This window comes from Leucopleurus acutus (assembly GCF_964270905.1).
Source record: "Leucopleurus acutus genome assembly, chromosome: 1".
Classification (NCBI taxonomy): domain Eukaryota; kingdom Metazoa; phylum Chordata; class Mammalia; order Artiodactyla; family Delphinidae; genus Leucopleurus; species Leucopleurus acutus.
Window position 1 is genome coordinate 171,464,412 of NC_139142.1, and position 25,047 is coordinate 171,489,458.

The 25,047-nt window shown below is 54.6% G+C and overlaps 1 protein-coding gene across 4 annotated transcripts in view; it reads left to right on the forward strand.

The window, feature by feature from the left end:
- The window catches only part of RASGRF1 (Ras protein specific guanine nucleotide releasing factor 1), a gene marked incomplete at both ends in the record, with an annotated part of 102,555 nt that overhangs the window by 47,917 nt on the left and 29,591 nt on the right, over nt 1–25,047 (forward strand). For 3 of the 4 annotated variants that reach the window (XM_082844021.1, XM_082844024.1, XM_082844022.1), the window contains 7 exons: nt 2,938–3,056; nt 4,820–4,980; nt 9,004–9,067; nt 11,116–11,252; nt 13,608–13,690; nt 20,606–20,854; nt 23,413–23,786. In XM_082844021.1, coding sequence (XP_082700147.1) covers nt 2,938–3,056; nt 4,820–4,980; nt 9,004–9,067; nt 11,116–11,252; nt 13,608–13,690; nt 20,606–20,854; nt 23,413–23,786 — 1,187 coding nt within the window. Of the gene's footprint in view, nt 1–2,937; nt 3,057–4,819; nt 4,981–9,003; nt 9,068–11,115; nt 11,253–13,607; nt 13,691–20,605; nt 20,855–23,346; nt 23,787–25,047 lie in introns of all 4 variants that reach the window. The other variant, XM_082844023.1, reaches the window with a different exon arrangement.

The following is a 25,047-nucleotide window of genomic DNA, read 5'->3' on the forward strand; positions in this document are numbered from 1 at the left end:
GGGAGTGAGTTTAGGTGGGAATGAGGTATGAACCAAGGGCTGAGCCTGGGGCCTCCACCGGTGCAGGCCAAGAGGTAAGGAGGGGCCTTGTGGTCAGAGAGAGGAGGCCAGGAGCTGCAAAGGAGGATGGGTCTGCAGGGTGTGGGGTTCAGCCCTCAGCCCTGCCCGGGGCCCTGCCGGCCATTCAGAGCCCTAAAAGGCTGCCCAGGTCCAACGAGTGGCAGCCGGTGAGGCCATGGCTCCCGGCTGGACAGAGGGAGGACCAGGGCCGGGATTAGGGAGGAGATGCAACCAGGGCGTGACTGCAGGCAAACAAAACCATCAGGGGGCGTGGACCCCCGTTCTCTCATGCCCCAGGGAGCCAGGCCCTGCGTACTCTTCCCCAAGCAGAAGACTTGGGACCCCCTTGAGGCTGTGAGTTCCTCGACACTGCGGGATGCCCTGTCCCAGTGCAAGCAGGTGTGCAGGCAGCACCCCAATCCCCTCCCCCCCCCACCCCGGGTCCTGGGTGTGCAGCCTGCTTTTCTTTTGTCCCCCTGATCACCTGCACCTGGCCCTGAACCCAGCCCGAGCAGCACAGAAGAGGGTTTTCCCATCACGTGACAAGGGCCCTTTCTTCCTCCTGGCGCCCTCCCCTGGGCCCTGAGGAAAACTCCAGCCCTGACAGGAAGCCAGCAACCAAGCCCTCCCTGGCAGTGCTCAGAACCCTGCACCCCTCTCCCCTCGGGACTGGCTGTCTCCTACCTCTGGCCTTTGTCCCACTTTGTCTCCGGAGCCCCTAACTCCTGGGATCACTGATAACCCAGGTCCTCGCTTCCGGTTCCCCCAGGAGCCTCAGGCCCCGGAATCCCGGGCTGCCTTCCTGGAGCCCCGCCCAGCACCCCCAGCTGCGCGTGCAGTGGCGGCCCCTCCAGCACAAATCCCAGCCTGGGGCCACTGACCCTGAGCAGTTGAAGTTTATCCATGTCTAACAGCAAAACTACTTTTGCTACTTTGGAATCACCTCCTTATATTTTAGCAAATCTAGCCTCAGCAAAGTCCCCACCCTCATCAAGAGAGAGGGTCCTGATTGCCTTGGACTACTTCCAAAAATGAATCCCTATCCATGGAACTGCAGATGCCCTGAAAGGTGCCTCCCTGTCCCATGTCTTTTCCAGAAGAAGGCTAAGGCCTGGGCTTCTGAGAAGAGCATCGCTCGGGCCCGGGTGGGAGGAGGGGCACGTGGGTGGAGAACCGCGGCTCCTGAGGCAGAGACCGCATCTCGATGCCCCAGTCTGATACTCAGAAGAAATAACGAGTCACAGTACACCACCTATGTTTTTTTTACAATACCTTTTTTGCAGCCCTGATAATGGCAATGATCACCACCCTTTATTCCAGCCCCTGTCATGTGCCAGGCATGAGGTCAGCCCATGAAATGCATTATTTTCCATCCTCACCCCAACAGTCTACAGATGGGGAGAGTAAGGATTAGAAGGGTTGAGTAATTTGTTCAGCATCGTGTTGATTCCAGTAATCACAGCCCCAGCTCCACCAGTGTCATCTCTCATTGTTGGAGGGTTTAAACTGGATAATGACTGTGAGAGAACTCTGTAAGCCACACACACATTAATCAGCTCTCTTAGTGGTCTTAATTGTGGAATTTCATGCATCAGCAGACAAACAGGAGGCTTTGTGCTTTCCTTAGAGTAGGTGGGGTACTTTTTCCAGACCCCCTCCAAAAGAAAAAAAAGATTCACTACTTTCCTAAGACTCCTGGAGACCCATCCAGGGTCTTAGCAAAGTTGGCAGTTCACACCTACCTTTTCCCACCAACGCTCTTTAAAACAAAAACAAAAACAGTTAAACAGTGCCACCTCCTGGAGAGGAGAGGTGTTGCAGCAGTCAGAACAAGGACAAAAAGTTGTCTGTATTCTCAGATGAAGGGGCGAGCTGTGTCCTGCTTACTTCCCGGTCGTGCCAGAGCCTATAGAAGTAAACTGAAGTCAGTCTTCCCCTGAGCCAGCTGGATTGCCAGGTGCTCCAAAAATAAGCCATTCCAGAACCCAAACATTAAGGAAACAACCCTTTAAAGAGTGTGTAGGGGGAAGAAACAGCAAGTACTAATTGCCCCGAGGCAGGAATGAGCTTGGTTCGTACTTTGGATGGAAATAAGGCCAATAGTGGGATGAGGGGCAGAGGGTAATGAACAAAGGTTGTCCCCTCTACTCCCATCTTCCTCCAGTTCTGCTGTCTCTCTTCCATGTGGTTCAGACTTTTTTTTTTTTTTTTTTTGCGGTACGTGGGCCTCTCACCGCTGTGGCCTCTCCCGTTGCGGAGCACAGGCTCCAGACGCGCAGGCTCAACGGCCATGGCTCACGGGCCCAGCCGCTCCACGGCATGTGGGATCTTCCCGGACCGGGGCACGAACCCGTGTCCCCCTGCATTGGCAGGCGGACCCTCAACCACTGCGCCACCAGGGAAGCCCCAGACTTTTTTTTTTAAGTTTATTTCAGCTTCACAATCATTATTGGTAATCACGTGCCAATTTTTAAAAAGTTTTTATTTTATTTATTTATTTATTTGGTTGGGTCTTAGCTGCAGCACGCATGTGGGATCTAGTTTCCCAACTAGGGATCGAACCCGGGACCCTCTGCATTGGGAGCGTGGAGTCTTAACCACTGCGCCACCAGGGAAGTCCCCGGTTCAGACTTTTTAAAATCAGACAGACCTGCTTCTCAGCCTCCTTGGGCTGTCAGAGGATAAAATGAGATCATGCCTGTAAAGTGCACACACACAGCGGGCACTCAAGAGATGCGCGCACTCTCCCCTTTCATGACAACAGGTTCCACCTGAGAATCCAGGCTTTCTTCCGCGGTCTAGCCAGAGACCCAGCATTCCCTCCACCCTGGGAGGTGAGGGTAACCTGTCTCTGATTGTCATTTCCTGTCCCCACAGGATAATGCACGACGAAGTGAGTGAAACAGAGAACATCCGGAAAAACCTGGCCATTGAGCGCATGATCATTGAAGGCTGTGAAATCCTCCTGGACACGAGCCAGACCTTTGTGAGACAAGGTACGACCTGTGCACCCCGCCTCTCCCACCCACCACCAGGCTGGCCCCAGCAGCGAGAGGCACGCGGCACTCAGGACGCCACCAGTGGGTTGGGCTGCTGCGTGCCAAAACCTGCAAGCGTGATTGCAGAGTATTCCGGGCCTGCGGGGGGAAGGCGACAGCTACATGTGCATGTCGGTATCTATAGATATCGATGCTGGTATTATTGGTTTTCACAGTTTCCTTCTCTCCAGATGTAAACATAATTCTTCCCAGATGGTCTTGGTTTGTCTATTGTACATCATAGTAAAACATTGACATGTCCTTTTGGGGAGAGAGTAGGGGGCGGAGGATGAGGACAGATTCCAACTGGCCCCATGAATCACAAGCATTTTCAGGGTCCGAGATGGAGTTGGCGTGGGTCAGTCCCTCTGTCCTTTGCTCGGCATCCTTCGCCTCTTGGGGGAGGCCGTGGTCCCAGTGGTCCTGGGTAGGGCTCCCTTCACGCTGACCTTGGGGACAGTTTTGAGGGTCACAGCCCTATTGAGAGGGGCAGGAGAGGCTCTCTGTGGCCCAGGGGACTGACTTCCAACTCGGGGATGTCAGAGCTGCGATGCCTTGAAGGTTCAGATTCCATGTCCTATGGGAAACTCAGCTTGTGCTCGCGTGCCCTAGAGGTGACTCCACCTCGGGATGGACCTCCCGCCTTCCTTCCGTCGAGTTGGGGTTCTCTGACTAGATGAAGAGCTTCCCAGCACGTCCTGCTGGCCTGTGCAGCTGCCTCTGGCCCCCGCTGCCCTTGGCCTGAGTATCCTCAATGTAGAGTTTGTTCTGAGCCCCTGTGTCCTTCCCACAGACCCACCCTGGGACCTGCTGAGCCCAGAGCCAGCCAAGCCTGACTCCCAGCTCCCCCTGAGCTGTGCTGTGCCCAAGCTGGAGGTGGCCGGAAGAATGACCTATCTTGGGGTCAGCAGTATCCCCAGAGACCAGGAATCTGCTCCATCACCCTGAGCCAAAGCAGTTCTTCCCCTCCTGAGGGTGCGGAAGATCAGACAGGGGAACCCAGCAAGCCCTTTCTCATTTATTCAGTCGTGCTGCCACCACCAAGGACACCTGCCCTATTCATGCCAGACCAACTCAGGTCTCCAGGGACGCCCAGAGAATAGACTCTGCCCCGCCCTCCAGAACTGACTGTGCAGGGGAGCGGGAGTCAGGATACAGGAAAGGGTTCTGTGCAGTGATGAACGTGGGCAGGAGGCAGATGGCGGCCCAGAGCAGGGCTGGGGAGAGTCAGGGAGGGCTTCCCGAAGAGGCGGCACTGGGCTCTGCAGCAGAGCGTGCTGTGACCAGTCGGTCACGTCTGCGGTGGCTGCATGTGACAGCAGGTGCCCAGTGGATCTTGTTAATCCCTCTGGGCCAGAGCCAGCTCCCCGCTTGTTCAACCTCCTGCCACCCCCAGACCTCAGCCCAGCCCTGCATTCTCACCTCATGGGCCATGTCCTTTGGGGTTCCTTTGCTTTCCAAGGCTCTGGCCCTGGCTGGGAGGTCAAAGGTCCTGCATGGAGCTTCTCTCGTCATTCTCCACCCCCCAAACCCCACCACCCGGCCCTGAGGAGGGGCTGGAGGGAGGGTCCAAGGTGCGTGTTTGCTACCAAGAACTAGGATTGCCTTGTCCCACTGCCCTGGCTGCTGGCATCGCAACCCCACCTGCAGCCTCAAAACCAGGTCAGAGGTGGAGGGTCATTCCAGTAGATGCACTCAGGCTCTCTCTCCTCCATCCGCAGGCTCCCTCATCCAGGTGCCCATGTCTGAAAAGGGCAAGATCACCAGGGGGCGCCTGGGGTCTCTGTCCCTAAAGAAAGAGGGCGAGCGACAGTGCTTCCTGTTTTCTAAGCATCTGATCATCTGTACCAGAGGCTCTGGTGGGAAGCTTCACCTGACCAAGGTAGGGGCGGCGGGAGCGAAGCTGCTGGGGCTGGAGGTCAGACACCGCCTTTACCCTAGGGGTCCCGACTGACCCTGACCGCGGGGCCCAGGGTGGACCAGGGTGTCAGAGACGCGTGAGTGTGCACACATGCGCCCCGGTCTGACTGGCGGCTTGGAATGAGAAGGCTACTGACGGATTTTCTACTGGAGAAATCGTGGGAAATGGGAAAGCGAGCACGAAGACCCCTCAAGGAGCCCCCAGAGTTGGGGGCTGGGGCAGAGGAGCCAGGGGGTCCAGACAAGACCTTCAAAGGCCCGTGTACGTGTATCTAAGGGGCCAGGGAGGATGGTGGTACCTGGCTGAGGGCAGAGCAGCAGCCAGAGCCTTTGTCTCATTTCCAACCAAAAAGAGCTCAGAGGGCTTCCCTGGTGGCGCAGTGGTTGGGAGTCCGCCTGCCGATGCAGGGGACACGGGTTCGTGCCCCAGTCTGGGAAGATCCCACATGCCGCAGAGCGGCTGGGCCCGTGAGCCATGGCCTCTGAGCCTGCGCGTCCGGAGCCTGTGCTCCGCAACGGGAGAGGCCCGCATACTGCAAAAAAAAACACAAAAAAACAGAGCTCAAACAGCGCCCCCTCTTGACGCCCTTGGGCACTCACTCTGCCAGCACAAGACTCTGCACCCCCGGCAGAATCTCCTGCTCCCCGGCACAGCACACGGCTTATCCCGCTGCTGTGAGCTCACGATCCGGTCCCACCTCTGTCTGCTACATATGTGTGACCCTGGAAAAACGTCCCGCGCATGTTCACACCTCACTTCCTCATCTGCAAAACAGGGATGACTGTCCTCAGCAGAGGCGTGCACAGATGCAGGCAGGTGCCCGTAAATCTGCTCTGGGAAGTAGGAAGCCCTTGCCTCTGTAAGCGACAGTCTCCCCGGCACTGCGTCCATCTCGTGGAAGCTCGCTTCTGAAGATTTTAAATCTGAACGCGCTGTGGCCTGGAAAGGGCCAGAAGGTGCCCTTAATTAAGCCAGAGCATCAGGGAAACCATTCTTCCAGACCCTGGATGCCTGGCCCGTAACCTCCTGCAGAGCTAATTGATCAAGCAGTGGCTTCAGGGAATATACTGCTTATGTTAACATGTCAACGCATTAGTTGGTCGGCTGCACAAGGGGCAATTAATTTACAAACACTGAAGACTCCAGTTTCAACCAAATTATATATCAAGGAAAGCCTTCATTATTTACTAGCTCTGGAGTTTCTCCTGGGAAGATCTCTGTCCAGGCTGGGGGGACGGTTCCCCCAGCAGGTGGGGGTCAGTAGGGGCAGGTTGAACTGGAGACTTCAAGACGGCTTTTTAGTCTGAAAGCACGTGCTTTTATGTTTGTTAGTTTTATCTTATTTGGGTTTGGGGGGTTGTTTATTTGTTTGTTGGAGTTTTCAAAGTCTCTTAGCATATTGGTAAAGAGCATGGAATCTGAGAGCTACTCAAATTCTAGCCCTGCCACTTACCAGTGGGTGACCTCACCAAGCCTCAGTTTACTTACCTGCAAAATGGGAGTGAATGGCTTCCCTGGTGGCGCAGTGCTTAAGAATCTGCCTGCCAATGCAGGGGACACGGGCTCGAGCCCTGGTCCGGGAAGATCCCACGTGCCACGGAGCAACTAAGCCCATGCGCCGCAACAACTGAGCCTGCGCTCTAGAGCCCACGAGCCACAAGTCCTGAGCCTGTATGCCACAACTACTGAAGCCCACGTGTCTAGAGCCCGTGCTCCACAACACGAGAAGCCAACGCAATGAGAAGCCTGCACACCGCAACGAAGAGTAGCCCCCGCTCGCCGCAACTAGAGAAAGCCCGCACGCAGCAACGAAGACCCAACATAGCCAAAAATAAAATAAATAAGATAAATAAATAAATTTTTTTTTAAATGGGAGTGAAAATACCTACTTCATGGGAGTGCTATGAGACTTAAGTGAGGAAGTGGGTGCAAAACACATGGCCCCATGCCTGGTACATTTCATGGGAGTGCTATGAGACTTAAGTGAGGAATTGGATGCAAAACACATGGCCCCATGCCTGGTACATAGTAAGTGCTCAACAGGTAATAGTCATTGTCGCTCTTAATTATGTAGTATGAACTTGTAATAATAATAATAATAGCAAGCCTTTGCATGATGATTACTATGAGCCAGGCACTAGCCCAAATACATCATGTATATTTAATTCACAGAACAACCCACGGAGGCAGATGACTGTTACTTTCCCTATTGTATAAATAAGGGAACTGAGGCTTCTAGAAACAGCCAGCAAGTGGCAGAGCAGGGATTTGAACCCAGGCAGCCTGGCTCCAGAGTCTGTGTTCTGAAACCAAAGCTAAAATGCAAACCACTTCTTGTTAAATACTGCCATTGGAAATCGAATGCCTTCAGTCCTCCTAAAAGGGACCTGCTACAACTCCCCAAGATCTAAAACTACCGTAAGAATTTTTTGGGACTTAAAGTAAGAGAAGGTTAGAGCTAGATGGGCTTTGGAGATTACCCAGCCCAGTGACATCAGTGGTCAGGTTAAGGCCCAGCAAGGCCTGGGGGGCTCCCCCAGGGCCACCAAAGAACCAAACAAGAAGCAGAATATGCAGGATTCGGGGGCCCACTCTTGATACTCTCTCCAGGTACCCCTCTGCCTTCCAGGTGGCAGCCTGCCCTGCAGACGTTTTCACGTATAGATTAGCCACCTGGCCAGGTTTCTGTTATTGTCCGTTATTATGCTATTTATCTGTTGCTGTCCCCCAAATGGAGTGCCTTTTTTTTTTTTTTTTTTGGCCGCACCACATACAGCATGTGGGATCTTAGTTCCCGGACCAGGGATTGAACCCACGCCCCCTGCAGTGGAAGTGTGGAGTCTTAACCACTGGACCGCCAGGGGAGTCCCCTGGAGTGGCTTAAAAGAAACATTTGTTGTCTCAAACAGTTTCTGCACGTTAGGAAGTCAGGACAACTTAGCTGGGTGGACACATGTGGCCCAGGGTTTCTTACGAGGTTGCAGTCAAGGTGGCAGCTGGGGCTGCAGTCATCGGAGGCTCGACTGGGGCCGGGATCCTTTTCCAGCGTGGCTCCCACACATGGCTGTTGGCAGGAGGCCTGTCCCTCATCTGTAGCCCTCTCCTCATGACACGGCAGCTGGCTTCCCCCAGAACGAGTGGTCCAAGAAACAACAAGAGAGCAAGCAGGAGGCTGCAGACCCCAAAGCGGAACACCATCACTCCTGCTTTATTCTCTTAATGAGAAGCACGTCACTAAGTCCAGTTAACACTCAAGAGGAAGGGGAGTAGCCTTCACCTTTTGAAGGATGGGGTATCAGAGAATTCGTGGACGTGCTTTGCAACCAGCACAGTGGTGGTCACTTTCATTTCTCACTACAGGATCAAGGGATCTCACACCTAAAAGATGCTCAGACACTCAAGGATAAGAGACGTTTTTCCAGACATTCCTAATAATTAAAAGCCAGCCACTGACCTTGAGCTGGGAACAGGCCCATGGGGCTCTTTCCAGACTCTGCCACTTACCTACCAGGTGACCTTGGGCAAGACGCTTAACTCCCCGATTTCATTTCTTCATCTGTAAAATCGGAATAATACCTGAGACAGGTCTGTAAATTGGTCCTGTTTCCCTATCGGTAACATGCAGGGTTTAGCCTAGAATGAGGGAGTTCAAACTTCAGACTTAGGGCTACCAGGTGATGCCTCAGAGCCGCTGTAGGGCAGGAAAAGGCCGTGCAAGCCAGGTTCTAGCCCCTCCACCCCCAGCCCGACCTTGGCCCTCCTTTGGGGAAGGCGTCTCTGAGCCATCCCATTAGAGCCACTTCACTGGGCTTCCTATATGGAGATAAAGTTCTTCAACTTGAAAACCAAAATACCCACTTGGCATGTAAGGTCCCCACACACATGTGCGTCTATGTGGGTGCTCACTCCTCACCCTGATATTCTGGAACTCCGAAACTAGCACATCTCTCGCTATGATTCAAGGTGGCCCCTGCTCTTTTTCAGAATGGAGTCATATCCCTCATTGACTGCACTTTATTGGAGGAGCCAGAAAGCACGGAGGAAGAAGGTAAGTGTGCAAGTCACGTGCAAGCCTGTGTGTGCTCACACAGATGCACACACACTCACCCTGAAAGGTTGGACCCGGGCATTGGTTTTTTTTCTTGGGAGAGAGGGAGGATGCTGGACCCGGAGAGGCTGGTCCTGGGTCTTTAGAGAAGGAGCTCTCTGGCCCTGCAGGTGACAGCCTCCTCCCCCTTCCTGGTTCCTTCCAAGCTCCTTGGGTCCCTGGACTCGGTGCCATTGGGTTTGGGGGTCACACTTCTCGGTGAGCACCCCTCCTTCACGCATCAATGTGCTACACGCGCAGTGGCTCACTGGGCCACGAGGAAGAGGCCGGGGAGGCACCGGGCCTATCTCTGTCCTCCAGTGGAAACGGGTGGGGTGTGCAGGGACACACGTGCCACCACCAGAGGGAGTGCAGGGGAACGGTCCCCCGCAGTGGTGTTGGAGTGACCAGGACGGGAGGCAAGACTTGGGGAGAAGGGAGCATGTGAGTGGGGCCCCAGCAAACCAGAAGGGGCTGGGCAGGGAGCTGGGGGAAGGTGGTGCCCAGGTGCTCGGAAAGCCGCTGTGTAGGGGTGTCCATGGAATCTCTCTCCCTGGGGAATCAGAATTGGGGGATGGGATTATTATTTTAGGTGAAGGGGTAGGGTCACTACTGTCTCTTGATTGGACCAAAGTTGGTCCTCGTCTCCCTCCTTCACTGGCCCCCCAGCAAGGCTCTGGAGGCCCTCCCCTGGGGGTGCACCAGCTGGACTCTCCGTCTTTGCCTTTCCCCAAGGTGGGGCTCCTCGAAGCAGGGCTGTGTCTGAAGGACCCCAGATCCCAGTCCCGGCATGGCTTGGGCTCGGGCTCAGGGTTTGCTGGGGGCTGGGGGCGTAGTCCACACACACACACACACACACACACGTGCACGCGCGCGTGCCCTGGTCAGCCGCAGCGGGAGCTGGGCTCTGCACCCTTCGTGACCCTCCACTGGGGACGGAGCCAAGCGCCCCCCCCACCTCCCCCACCAAGGCAAAAATACATGTGCAGCAATTTACCTGGAGCTCTTACCAGCATGATCTTCAGTCTTGGCCACAGCTGGTCCCGATTCAAGTGGAACTGTCAGTCCCCAAAGCCCTTTTCCCTCCAGGGCCACGAAAGGGAGAGAGGCGTGGCCCCATGCATCCCCCACTCAACACACAGACACCCCACTTATGAGGAGCCAGCATCATCCCATCCTCGAGTCACCACACGGAGCGGGCTCTCCAGTGCCCTCACATTCTCACGTGTCAGCACTGGAAGGGTCGGGGACCTCAGAGCCGTCACGCCCCACTCTGCTTGTACAGGAGGACGTCTGAAGCCCAGAGCGGGAAGGGTATCACCCCAAGGTCACACAGCCAGCAAGCAGAGACCAGAGCTGTAGCAGGCCTTCCACAACATTCCACCCCATTCAGGGGACCCCTGATGAATGTGGCTGTGTTGCAAGGAATCTCTGAACTGTGATCTTAGTCTTTCCAAATAAAGAGTTCAAGGAATCCTTCGGGTTAAGAACAGTAATAAAAATACCTAGAATTTACTTTGGCTTTGGGGAGCTCTCAACTGAGCTAAATTGTCCAGCTGGGTCCATAAAAGCTTAGGATCTAAAGTTCTCCTCCTGGCCCCTGTATCACCTTGGTGTAGCTGGAAGGCCCAGCTGTGAGGCCAGTTCTAGACCTTGCTTAGCCGCTGCCCGGCTGGGGGTCTTATAAAGTCCTCCCCGGAGACCTCAGCTCCCCATTGGCCTAATGAGGGTAGAGCCGACTGGTGATTCCGAAAGGCTCTTCCAACGCGGCATCGGAGCTGTCCCTGTGTGGTTGTAAGCTACTCTGCGCTCTAGGTCTTAGTTTCTCCATCTTTGAAGTGGGGATTCCTCACCTTAAGAAAAAAAAAAAAAGATGTTCTGAAACTAGCAAGTGGCCTGGTGCCCTACTGCTGCCGTCACCAGTGGGGCGAGGCAGGTATCGTGCAGTCGTTTTCCAACTCGGAAAGGCCCACACTCACTCGGCTAACTCCGTGTTTTGCACCTGGAAGCCAAAGGATCCGGCCAAGACATAGACCACTTGGATTTTAAGATCGGGGTGGAACCAAAGGATTCCCCGCCCTTCACAGTCATCCTCGTGGCCTCATCCAGACAGGAGAAGGCGGCGTGGACCAGTGACATCAGCCAGGTGAGCGGCATCACTTGTCCTTGAAAGCAGGTGGTCCCTTCATGCCTAAGCTGGTGGGGGGCGGGAGGCAGCTACAGGGTTCTAATGGAAAAGACGCGAGTATCTCTGCCAACCAAGGCTGAGCCCAGCTAGCTGTCCAGCTCGCAGAGTCCCCTGGGCCCCCCGTAGAGTGTGGTCTGGGAGCCCCTTGCATCTGGATCGTCCCTAGGGCAGTTTTTAAAACTCCAGATTCCTGGGCTCCCCTCTGGTCCCCTGCAGATTTACTACATCCAAGTCTCTGGCACGAGGCCTGGGAACCTACGTTTCGGCACACACCCCAGGCCATTGGTACCACAGAAAATTCTGAGCACCGTGACCCAAGGGTGCTGGATGTAGCAGAGCCAGGAGAGAAAGCAAAGGGCCCGCAAAGCCCGGAGTCCGCTCTGCTGGAGGGAAGGTTTGCCTGCACCAGCCTTAGGGTTGCCACCCCACTGGGAGAGTCACAGGAAGCACAGACCTCCCAGGGACCAGAGAGCAGACCCAGAGGGCTGCGGTCACTTGCAGGACCAGGACAGAGGTCTGAGTCTGGAAAGAGGCTGTCGGCAGCACCGGGCTGCTGGCCCAGGACAGGCCTCTCCTTGGGCCCAGCCAGGGCCTGCAATGGGTCAGCCCAGCCCCGTCCCAGGAGCACAGGAACCTCTCCGGACTGCCTGCTCTCTGCACAGTGGAGGAGAGTATTAGGAGAGCAGCTGATAGTGGGAGGAAGGGGGCAGCGAGGCTGGAGATGTCCCCTTTCTGGGGAGGGGGCCTGGGAGCTGTGTTTATGGAGAACTGGGGGGCAGAGCCTTTACTGTATTTCAGGGCAGTCCCCGCACTCACTCCCTGCCCCTCATTTTTAGGCCTCACACCTGGGCTGCCCTGCCTGCCCAGCGCGCCGCCCTGCAGTGTGGCAGGGTGAGGACAACTAGTAGCAGACGTCTGCTCTTTCTCAGTCTTGCCCTCCCAGCTTCAAACAACCAGCGTGAGGGCTTCCCTGGTGGCGCAGTGGTTGGGAGTCCGCCTGCCGATGCGGGGAACGCGGGTTCGTGCCCCGGTTCCTGGGGGATCCCACATGCTGCGGAGCAGCTGGGCCCGTGAGCCATGGCCGCTGAGCCTGCGTGTCCGAAGCCTGTGCTCCGCAACGGGAGAGGCCACAACAGTGAGAGGCCCGTGTACTGCAAAAAAAAAAAAAAAGAAACCAACCAGCGTGCCCCGGAGAAAACTGAAAAACTGGAAGGCTTGAGCATGGCTCAGGGAGCCATCAAAGGCTCAGGGCTGCTCGCCTGGAGGGTACCCCCCGGGCCTGTGTCCTCTTGAGGGCGGCATTGCTGATACCACCAGGCGTCAGGGACCCCCAGGCCCACTGATGCCTCCAGGCAGCTCTGATCGGTGGCCAGGCGAACCAGAGCTAAAGAGAGTCTCAGAGTGTGCAGGTGGAGAAAGTGGGCTGGGAAGGGCCACTGACACAAGCCTTCCTCTGGGGCCCGCGAAAAACTAGGGGTCCTGGCCCTGACCCACTGTGCCCGCCTCTCTGCTCTCACTTCCCGGTGACCTTGGCCCCTACCCGCACGTACATATCCTCAAAACCAGAAGATACTGTGATGTGACCCTGCAGAGTACCCCATAGCCCGGGCCAAGGAGAGACCCTCTCTTCGCAGAAATGTGAGAGCTTGGGGCAGGGGGCAATGAGAAGGAAGAAGTGATGTATCTCTGTGTCTTTGCTTTTTGTTTGGGTGCGTACTGTTTATTCAAAGAAAGATTTGGATTTTGAATTTTTTTCACAGGCTGAGTAAAATGTACAATCTCCTCCCTTAGTGCTGGCAGCCTTGCCACCCTCAGGCAGGATTTTTACTATGGAAAACCGTCTGTGGCTTCAGGATGTGGGCACTGTGGTGAGCAGAGGATGGGGGGGGGGGGGGCGGGGCAGGACGGCACCCGCTGAGCCGGCCTCCCAGGACAGAGGCCCCAGGTCACTGTGGATCTGATCTTGTCCTCAGTGCTGGACCTCAGAGGTCAGCCACAGAGTGGCCAGGGTCGGACACTTCCACTTTTGCAAACAGCCTGAGGAGGTAGGAATCATTATCCCCATTTTGCAGGTAGGGAAACTAAGGCCCAGGGAAGTCGAGTACATCCCCAAAAGGTCACCGAGCTGGGGACTTGACTTCACATCAGAACCCAAGGGATGCTGTGCGTTGACCCTGCCCTTGCCTGGACGACGCCCTTTGACCCTGCGTCAGGCCGGGGCCTGCGAAGCCTCGCTCGGCAGAACCCCTGCTGGGCCTGGGTCTCGGAACGGAGACGGAGGCTCTGACCCGGGGGTCCTCTCTCTGATTCCAGTGCGTGGATAACATCCGGTGCAATGGCCTCATGATGAACGCATTTGAGGAAAATTCCAAGGTCACTGTGCCGCAGATGATCAAGTAAGTGCCCTGAGCCCCCTCTTGTCCGGGCTGAGCTCCAGAGACCGAGAGCCACACAGTGACCACAAGGGGCTCAGAAGATGCCGGGGTTCATCTCTGGGGCGCGTTAGGTGTTTGATTTCAGTTAACTTCTATTTGGTTGATGGCTTTGGTTTAGTTTTTGTAGTTGTTTGTCTTGAAAATGTGGATTTTCGTTTAAAGTAGAACATCAGGAATGACATTTCATGCACTCTGTTTTTTTTAATAACCATTTTTCTTTTGTTTGGGCAATGCCAGGGAGGAAGGGCGAGGGGGCTGCCATCCTGCTGAGCTCAGCTCTCTGAGCCCCGCCGGGCAGCGCAGCCTCCTGGCCTGCACCAGCCCTGCTTCTCCTCCAGCATCTGCTCGCCTGACCCCCTCACGGTGCCCCCTAGGTGGCCCACTGGTTCCCTGGCCTCCATCTGAACCGCTGAATTCCCGGCTGCTCTGCCCACCTGGCATACGCCAGGACCCAGCTAACCGACCCCAGGTGTATTGTCCTGCCCAAAGCAAACCTTGGGGACCCACTGCCTCTTTGCTACTTGAAATGCACACTCGGGGGAACTGCAGGCCATTATGTAGTGAGGGTGTGAAAGGTCCCACCCATCCCGTTTCGACAGCAGGCCTGATGAAGCGAGCATGCCAGCAGCTAGGAGCTAGCCCAGGCAGGGTCGTGTACGCCAGAGCTTTCAAGCATCCGGCTGAGTTTATGAGGAGTAGCCCCACCCCACCCCATGGCTACATTGTTTAACAGCCGAAGGTGCTGGAGCCCAGAAGGAAGGTCTGGACTTGAAGGCACGAGCCCCGGCCCACAGCTTCTGCTCTGTGTATGACTATGGACAAGTCACTTAACATGTCTGAGCTCGGGTCTCTCACCTGTTAGTGGGAGATGATAACACCCACCAGCCTACCTCCTGGATTTGTTTCAACGATGAATTTTAAAAACCACATGTAGAATGATGCTTAAATGTATAGTGGGCACCTACTTACCTTCTGCAAAGAGTGCGTATTGAGGCAGTAAAAGTGAGCAGATGAAACCAAAATAAACTCACCTGTGAAAGAAAAAATAACAGCATTTTAAACTATGATGGTGATAAAGGGAATGGAATATCCAGGTCAAAGTGACAACTCCAAGGACCTGTCGGCTCCCAGACTTAAGCGTGGCCTCCTTGGCAGGAGTAGCCCATGGGCAGCGTCCCACTGTGAGGGCGCCAGGGAGCAGAGATGAGCAGACGTGGCCTCCATCCTCAGGGAGTTCTCCATTTAGTGAGAGAAAGAGACACACAGAACTCGTAAAACGCTAGCGGGTGCTACAGAATAGAATTTGTATGATGCTACGAACGAGGGTTCAGAGAATGAGTGACTCGTTCACCTGGCACAGCTGGGGAAGACTTTCCCGAGAAGAGGACATCAGAACTGACCTCAAAGGATAAGTCAGGGTTTGCTATATGGTGGAGGGGGAAGGGCATCCTGGGAAGAGGGAACAGCATGTGCAAAGACGCAGAGGCAGCGAAGCACATGGTGTGTTTGGGGAATGATAACACGTTCCATGGGGCTGCAGGGTTGGGAGAGTGGTATGTCCTGTGGGAAATAACCTTAATGCAATTGTGACCTCCAAGTTCACTACCAGATAAACTCTCCCAGAGGTCTTGGAACAGAAAGGCTCGCAGACCCAATTAAGATGCTTAACCACACGGTCTAGTGAATCAATTTTAAACACTTAGTGAGAAACCAGGGGAAAGAGAAGGGATAGTAGGTTAGTGCCTGTTACACGTAGTTGCATGAGCTGGTTACACCGTGGCCATTGTCCAGCCTCTCTCCCTGCCCCATCTACCTTCCTTGCTGGTGGAGCAGCTACAAGGACCAGAGTTGAAGCTTGATCAGTGGATCCAAGGGCACACGCTTGCTCTGTCTGAGAAGTCGGGGCAAGTATGTCTGGCCACAGTGGCAGCTCACCAGTTAGACTGAAGAAGACCTACAGGTTTATCTATAGTTCTGGGACAGAGGGTAGAGGGTCAGAATGGATGTCGCCAGTGGGTGGCTGACTTAAGACATGAATATTGAGTGTACGCTACGTCTCATGAATATTAAGTGTAGCTTGAATATTTATTTAGTGCACGCTTGGTCCTTCCACCCCTCCTATTTACATCGGGGACATGAATGCTTTACTTAGTGTATATATATATGCCTGCCATGGCTCACAAGCTGTTTGCTCCTTCGTCTGTCCTCCTTTTTTGTTTCTCTTATTTTTTATAGCACAACTGTATTTTCTTAAACAATACAGCGGGCTGAAGAGGTGGGCAGGAGTCAGATCATAGTAACGTGACAGGTGAGGAGCTGGGTTTTCTTCTGTAGGTGTTAGCGTTGCACCCAAGGCGGTGACGGGCGCCCCCTGGTGGCCAGGGATAGAGTGGCAACAGAGAGCCTGCCTGGAAAAAGGCATCAGTGGTATAGCTGGAGGGTCCGTGGCTGGGGGGACATTCCCTAGATGTGTTCCCCGTAAGCCTCTGAGTTTCTGGCATGGTTCCCATTTCAGATACCCCACCCTGTTGTCAGACTGAATTAAGAGCGTCCTGATTTTTGGTTTGCAATACAAAGAAACATTTAGTCCCATGCACCCTGAGTATTCCTGCTACCCTCCCGACACACTGCATCCTGGCCCTCTGGTGGGTAGATGCTAGTGGCAGCGTTTGAAAGGAAGGTCCCAGAGAATGAAGGTCATCAACCACCAGCAGCCCAAAGATCCAAGAAGTCTCATTCCATCTGCCCTGGGTCCTGAGGCTCTGCCCCAACATGTGACCTCAAGGACAGGTAGACCAAGGCGGGGCACTCCCCCTGCAGAAGGAAGAAGAGGGAAGCCCTTTCCAATCAAGCCCAGGCCTCTCGATGCCTGGGAGACAGGAATGCCACTTGGAGTTTCATCAAGAAGTATTGGGGGGTTGGGCTTCCCTGGTGGCGCAGTGGTTAAGAATCCACCTGCCAATGCAGGGGACATGGGTTCGAGCCCTGGTCCGGGAAGATCCCACATGCCGCGGAGCAACTAAGCCCGTGTGCCACAACTGCTGAGCCTGTGCTCTAGAGCCCGTGAGCCACAACTACTGAGCCCATGTGCTACAACTACTGAAGCCTGTGTGCCTGGAGCCCGTGCCCCACAGCAAGGGAAGCCACCGCAGTGAGAAGCCTGCACACCACAATGAAGAGTAGGCCCCGCTCGCCTCAACTAGAGAAAGCCCGCACGCAGCAACGAAGACCCAACACAGCCAAAAAAAAAAGAATAAATAAAATAAATTAAAAAAAAAAAAAAAAGAAGTATTGGGGGGCTTCCCTGGAGGTCCAGTGGTTAAGACTTCGCCTTCCAGTGCAGCGGATATGGGTTCGATCCCTGGTCAGGGAGCTGAGATCCCACATGCCTTGCAGCCAAAAAACCAAAACGTAAAACAGAAGCAATATTGTAACAAATTTTAATAAAGACTTTAAAAATGGTCCACGTCAAAAAAAAAAAATCTCAAAAAAAAAAAAGTATTGGGAGAGCAAAGAGAGAGGCAGGGCTGAATTTACAGTCAAAAGATGCTTGTGTTGTGAGGGACCGAAAACCCCTTCTGGCAGGGCTGGTACATATCTAACACACGAGCCAGCCATTTGGATCAGAATCCGGAATCCGTGGCAGACATTACTAATGGGTCACGGCAGTCTTTAAGGCTGAGCCTGTAATGGTCAACACAGCCCCAGGCAGTTACTCCCAGTCTGGCAGAACTGGTATCCAGGATAAAAGCTGTTTTTATCACTGCTTTATTGTGCAGTCCCATTTTACAGATAGGGCAACTGAAGTCCAGAATAGGTTTACGTAACATTGGAGTTGCCAGAGGCACCATCACCAGCAATGATTGTGAGGCTTGCGACAGAGAAGAAGGGGGCAAGGGAGGTTGATAGAAAAGGGAGGGCTTGGGACTTCCCTGGTGGTCCAGTGGTTAAGACTCCCCACTCCCAATGCAAGGGGGCTCGGGTTCGATCCCCGGTCGGAAAACTAAGATCCCGCATGCTGCATGGTACTGAAAAAAACAACAAAAAAAACAATAAATAAATAAATAAAATAATAATAAATCTTTTTAAAAAATTCCATTAACCCTTGGGAAAAAAAGAAAAGGGAGGGCTTTTCTCACTTTCTCTACCCCCCTCCAGTGGCAGAAGGAGCCCAAAAAGAAGGTGCTAGAAAGCAAACCCTTGCCAGAGGGGTCCAATAATCACCACTGAGGATGTCAGGTCTAGGCTGGACGCTTCGGGATCCATGGTGTGTGAGGAGTTGCACTGTCCTTCTAGAAGGTGCAGTCCCATGGTGGGGACCTGGCTTGAGTTAAGGGAGTCCTTTCACCCAAGGGCCGAGGGCAGCTCTCCAGGGATGGTGCCACTGCGTCCTTCCCATCTGCAAGTACTTTCTCCTGCCCACTGTCTTTCAGTTTTGCTTCTCTGCAACTTTTCTTCTTCCTTTAGAGGTTTGTAGTCAACTGGCTGGATCCCTGTCTGTCTATTCCATGCCGCTTACATTCTCTCTCCTCACTTGAACCTCTCCACCTTCTCTGCATTCTGGGAAAATTTCTCAAGTTGGCTTCTTGTGTCACTCATTTGATTTTCTGAGTCTCTCATCTGCTGTTACTTGCATTCATGTCCTCTGATTCAACACTCTTGTCTTTCGTTTCCAAGAAATCTTTCCGATCTCAGATGATTTCCTCTTCCTGGTTGCTTCTTGCGGTTCGGTCAATGCAACATATATTCTCCTGAATCTTGGTGAAAAATAAAACAGGTGTTTTCTAAAATGTTCTGTGTCTTGCAGCAAAGCTACCTTAGAAGGAATCATTCCTGTTTCTTCAGGATTGTCTCTTTTCAAACTGAAAGAAGAGAGACCTGTGGATGTTCAGACCCAGCTCAGCCCTCAGGTCCTCAGCCCACTATGGTCTGGTTGACCACCAGACGCCTGTCCTCACGTGTTGGCAGCCTGAAAGGAATGGGACTTGCTGCCACCAGATCCAATTTGGAAGGTCCCAGAAAAGGACTTGGATTGCTCTGGCTTGGGTTATACCCTCACCCGATGCAAAACTCACTTTGGCCAGAGATGAAGGACTTTGATAGATCTAATCCAGGATGACTGCTCAGCCCTGAGGGTTTCCCTTTTAGTCCAGCTGATGTAACGCAGGCTATGTTAATTGACCCTAATACTTTAAGAAGCAGCGAGGTGAGGTCAAGGAGGAGATGACCTCCCTCTACAAAGACTGAGAAGGTTGAATAAACTGCTAAGGATTCTGCCCTGCCTTGGCACGGGGGCCGGAGGTGTAGCTCTTCATAACTAAGGGAGGAGAGATGTCAGCAGATTGCTGGCAGCAGGAGCAACTAGTAACAAAAATGTGTAAGACTTTTAGACTTAGAAAAATATTAGACCCTTGGGAATTGAATTGAGCTATTCGTCATATCTGCTGACACTTGCTCATGTAGTTTTTAGTTTTGGATTGTGAGCTCATTTTCAGTGGGGGGTTTATCTTTGCATGTCTTGTAGAGCCTGGTTGACAGATGCCCCTCCAAGATGCCCCTCTTGCATTTTTTCCACCAGTTGCCCCAAGAGCATTACATCCTGTGACTACACTAATACTCTTTGGGCTTCCCAGACCACAAAGATAGTAGGTATTTGTCTTCCAAAACCACTGGAAGGGCAAATAATACACTCTCAAGGGAGCTTGACACTCTCCCCATGCTTCCCCCCTCACAGCCTGGGCTAAAACAGAAAACTTGTAATCTTCCTTTCCTGGTGGGTAGATTTTTCTAGGCCCCCTTTCACTGAGCCTATAACCCTTCAAGGGTCCCAGCTTTCCATGGGGGTCTCACTCCAACTCCCTCCACCCGCAGGCCCAGGCCTGGTCTACTTCTCTGTTGAAACCAAGGCACTTGGTTTCCAAGAGCAACAGATGCCCTAGAGGCAGCTGAAGCATCAACTGGTTTCCAAATTTCTCTTCATTTTTGGCCCCTGGAAATTTCCCGTATATTTTTTGCCCCTAGTTGTTTTTTTTTTTATTGAGATATAATTCATATAACATAAAACTCACCATTTGAAAGTGTACAATTCAGTGGATTTTACTATATTCAGTGTGTTGTGCAACCATCCCCACTGTCTAATTCCAGAATATTTCCATCACCCCAAAAAGAAACCCCATGCGTATTAGCAGCCACTTCCAGTTCCCCCCATTTCTACCCCCTGGCACCCACCACTCTACTTTCTGTGTCTCTAGATTTGGCTCTTCCGGATATTTCATATAAATGAAATCCTACAGTGTGTGGACCTTTGTGACTAGGTTCTTTCACCTAGCATGTTCTCAGGAGTCATCCATGTTGTAGCATGTATCAGTATTTCATCCCTTTTTATGGCTGAATAGTATTCCATTGTATGGGTAGATCACATTCTGTTTATCCTTTCATCAGTTCATAGACATTTGGGTTGTTTCCACTTTGGGGCAATTATGAATAACGCTGCTCTGAATATGTGTGTCCATGCTTTTGTGTGAACGGACTTTCTTCATAGCTTGTGAACGTGGCAGCACATTATTTTTAAGTTTGTTATATTTCATCCAGCATTTCTAAGAGTTTTATAATGTCAGGTCTTCAGGTATTACTGGGAAAAAGAAGTTGCAGCCCATTTTTCCTCAACGTCAGTCTTCCAAAGCTTTGCTTGTTCCCGTCACAAGCCACCCCGTCCTTCATCCGTCCCTCCATCCTTGGCTGTTGGTGCGCTGGGGAGACAGTGATGGGTGTGCCGTGGTCCAGCCCTCGGGGAGCTCGCAGCCCGGTCGGGGAGACAGCCACGGACTCAGACACCTTCAGACCCAAGTGCCTTCTCGGTCCCTCCTCCCTCCTCAGGTCCGACGCCTCCTTATATTGTGATGACGTGGACATTCGCTTCAGCAAAACCATGAACTCCTGCAAAGTGCTGCAGATCCGGTATGCCAGCGTGGAGCGGCTGTTGGAGAGGCTGACGGACCTGCGCTTCCTGAGCATCGACTTCCTCAACACCTTCCTGCACTCCTATCGCGTCTTCACCACCGCCGTCGTGGTCCTGGACAAGCTCATCACCATCTACAGGAAACCCATCAGTGCCATCCCCGCCAGGTGGGCAGGCCTCCTCCTCCCGGGCCGACCCGCACAGCTTCCGGGCCCAGGAGGGAGACCAAGCTCGGCAGCGGGCTGGAACCTGAGCTGGGGGGATGAGGCCGCCCCCCCGCCCCGGGAACCAAGCCCGCCCTTTGCAAAGAGGTCGGGGAGGGCTGACCTGCCTGACGATGCTTCTCGAACCCAGCTTTCTCCATCTGCCACCCCGGGCTCCTGGGGTGGGGTAGAGTTTGGGGGGGGTCGTCTCCTCCACAGGACAGGGTTTCCCCACCTTCCCCATTTAAGAAAGGAAAAAAAGAGGAGGGGCGGAGTCAAGGGAAGAAGGGAGGGAGAGAAAGAGACAGAGAGAGAATCTTATCCCCTCTCTGCTGCGACCACATCCTGCTCTGAAGAAGAGAGTCACTTTTTGCACACTTGGGGTGGTTTTCCACCTGTGGAGGGCTGGCCACCTGAGCCTTGGCTTCAAGGCCATCTTTTCCATCTGTGTTGTCACAGCTCAGCCCTGTGGGGGGCCAACTGGGACCAGAAAGGTCAAGAGGCTTGCCCCAGGGCTCCTGGAAGTCTGTGGCAAAGTGGGGACTTGAACCCAGGGCCCTGGTCTCGTTGAGCCCACACGGCCACCCCTGTCTGAGTCTGGGTGACAGGCAGGGCGGAGGTGCCCCCCTTGCATTCCTTTCCCACCTGTCCTCCTCACATCCCAGCTTTAACCAGCCTTCAGCTGCCCACCCCCAGCCCGGCCAAGCTTTGAGGGGCCTGGTGGGGTCACTATGAACCTAGGGTCCCTGCCAGGTTAGAATTCTAAGGGCAGGCACATCCCACACGGCAGGGTCAGGCGCTAGACTGGCCGAGACCCGGGGCCAGCCCAAAGAGCCAGCCTCAGAACTTCAACATTTACCAGTCCAACTGCTGGGGACCCAGCTAAGTGAACAAAGACCTTTACCCCCATCTCGCCAGATGATTACCCAGCCAAGGGTAGTACCAGCGAGGCACCACGGGGGCAGGTCAAACCCAGCAAGACCCTACCCGCAGCCCGGTTTGAGATGGGTGAGGAAGGTAGCTTTCAATTCTCACCCAGCAGAGGGGAAAGTGAGGTACAGAGGAATGAAGGACCTGTCTGAGGCTACCCAGCAGCTGGTCAAGTTCAGGGACCCCGATCAACCTCACTGCTCCAGGAGGGGCCTGCCAGGAAAGGAGGAAGGCCAACTGGTGCTTTCCTTTTCTGCCTGAACCTCCGCCTTGGACGCCACTAAGTCCTCCCCCACCCCCCACCCACCCCCGCGGGTGAGGCTGGGGCTGGGGCCTCGGCTCTACAACACCAGCTCCCAGGGCCGCCTGGGGGCCGGGCTGGTCCCAAATGGGAGCCCAGGTTACAAGGCGGGGGCAGGGAGGCCTGCAGACTCTAACCATCGCCCCGCCCCGCCCCACGCCTCTGCTGCCCGCAGGCCAGCTGCCCAGAGTACACCTCCGTCCCCTCCCCCAGCCCCTCCGTGTCCCCTCCCCCCCAGTGCTGCAGTTCACCTGCTAAACCTCAGCAGCCGGCTTCCCAGGGCTCTGAGAGAGCAGGAAAAACTGCCCCATCCAGGATGGAGTCACGCCTGAAAGGCAATCGAGGTCATTCCTGAGGGATCCAGCAGGCCACCCGCCCCGCCCCCCCCCCCCCCCCCCCCCGCCGCCGGAACCCGGGAACCCCCTGGGATTCCACCCAGCAGGCAGAGCCTGTAGTGGGGAGAGGCAGGTTCAGCCGTACCGCCTTGACCAAACCCCTTCACCTCTCTGAGCCTGTTTCCTGTCTGTGAAATGGGAACACCAGCACCTTCCCCCTGGGGCAACCGTGAGGATTAAGAGATGAGGTCTGTCCCATGCTGAATACATTCCATGCACACGAGCTGCTGTTTGTGTTATCATGTATGCATCACCTGTTCCCAACCTGGCCCTGAGCTGTGGGCCCTGCCTGCAGGCGATAGGAGCATGGCCAGGGCTGCTGGGAGCCTCCTGCCCCCCGAGTTTACACCTGAGGCTGACCAAGCGCCCAGGTGGGCTGGAAAGGACACTGGGTTTAGCGTCAGGAGGCATCAAATGAGTCACTTCCCATCTCTGAGTCTCAGCTTCATCCGTAAACTCTCTGGACCTGGGTGAGGAGGACGTCAGAGGTGCTGGTGACACCGAGCCCGTGCGGGGGACAGAGAGGTTTCTCAGAAGCCTGCAGGTCAGGAAGACCCGCAGCATCACGGGTCAGCTGCTGCTGCTGGCCAGAGGGATACAAAGAGGGAGCATCAGGCAGGCCTACGCGCCACCACAGTCCCTGCCCCCTCCCGGAACAGGACACTTGGGCCTATAGACACCTGGCCACAGACCACTGAACTACCCGGCCCCTTTGGCGTGGCCTCCTCTCAAACCTGCCCACTCAGAGGACCAGCCCGGCGGTCAGGGAGCATGAGGATGAGGGAGCCGTTGCTGCCCCGCTGACCCCCCAGGAGACGGGGGACCCCCAGGCCTGGGCCGGCAGCCAGGCCTACACTGACCGTTTGTTTTCATCCCCTCCCTGGCCCTCCCCCCAGGTCATTGGAGCTCTTGTTTGCCAGTGGCCAGAACAACAAGCTCCTGTATGGCGACCCCCCCAAGTCGCCACGCGCCACCCGCAAGTTCTCCTCACCCCCACCCCTGTCCATCACCAAGACGTCATCCCCGAGCCGCCGGCGGAAGCTCTCCCTAAACATCCCCATCATCACGGGCGGCAAGGCCCTGGACCTGGCCGCCCTCAGCTGCAACTCCAACGGCTACACCAGCATGTACTCGGCCATGTCGCCCTTCAGCAAGGCCACGCTGGACACCAGCAAGCTGTACGTGTCCAGCAGCTTCGCCAGCAAGATTCCAGATGAGGGCGATATGAGTGCTGAGAAGCCCGAGGAATCCTCAGCTCCCAGCAAACAGAGTGAGTGGATGCGAGGGCCAAGCCGCCCCTTGCTCACGGGCCCACTGAGCCGGCCCAGCCCCACCGGGAGGCTGGGGCGTCCTGACCAGATGGTGGTGGCAGTGCAGAGCCTGGGTGGGGGAGGGGCAGGCAGCGATGCCCAGGAGGTGGGATGAGTGTCCCTCCCGCTGCCCTGATGACAGCTTCCTCTTGCATCCTTGTATCTGTCCATCTCTGCAGTGGACGTGTCCTGGGCCAGGCCCCAGTCAGGGCCTAGGAGAGAAGAGGGCATCAGATGGGGCTCCTGCAGGCCGGGGTTCACGGTGTGGCTGAGGAACAGGACCAGACACGGAAACATGGGCGCCTGATGCATGTGGTGTTAGAGGGGCGCTTGAGGGACCCCGAGCACGGAGTGGGGACGCCGTCAGGAGAGTCTGAGAAGGCTTCCTGGAGGACCTATTAGATCTAGATTTGTCACCAGGAGGAAGGGAGAACATTCTAGACAAAGGGAATGGAGTGGGCAAGACTGAGAAGCAAGGAAAAACGTTGTGTGTTCAGGCAACACCGTGAAACTCAGCACACCTGGAACACCGGGTGTGGGGCAGTGGCCGGAGGTGGTGCCGGGCAGGCTCGGCCCTCCCTGCTCTCAGAAGCCCACTCAATGCCATTCTAGAATGGCATTTGTTGGGAGGATTGTCTGACTGTGTCTCAGGCTGGGTCAGCCCACATCCTGGGTGACACCAGCCTTGTCTTGGTTAGCACACATGTGCATACATACATACACACAGGCGTGTACACACACGAACACACAACGCTGGGCTGGATGGAAGCCCCAGCCTTCGAGGAGGAGGCCTTTGAAAAACATTTTAAGATGGTCGGAAGTTCTGTCCTCTGAGTTGAGAAGAGGGAAGTCAGCAGGACGACCAGCAGATGGCAAAGCCGGGGAGGAGTCAAGCCCCCAGGAGCTTCCGGTACCAAGTGACATTTACTGTGGCGCATACAGTAAATAGGGGACAGGCGCAGCCGAAAGTCAGTAACCAGTGTAACAGCCAACCAGAGAGCCCCAGATGCCGTCCCGCAGGAGCGGAGGACGGAGTCCCTGGCAGGGCAACGTCAAGGGGCCAGAACTCCATCTGCCACAGCCTGCAGTGAGTCCAGGCCTGACGCGTGACAAGATGTGATGCGAGACGGTCCTGAGAAGTCATCTCATCTCATCTCACACTTTTTTCTTTTTTTAAAAAAAATGTATTTTATTTATTGATTTTTTGGCTGCATTGAGTCT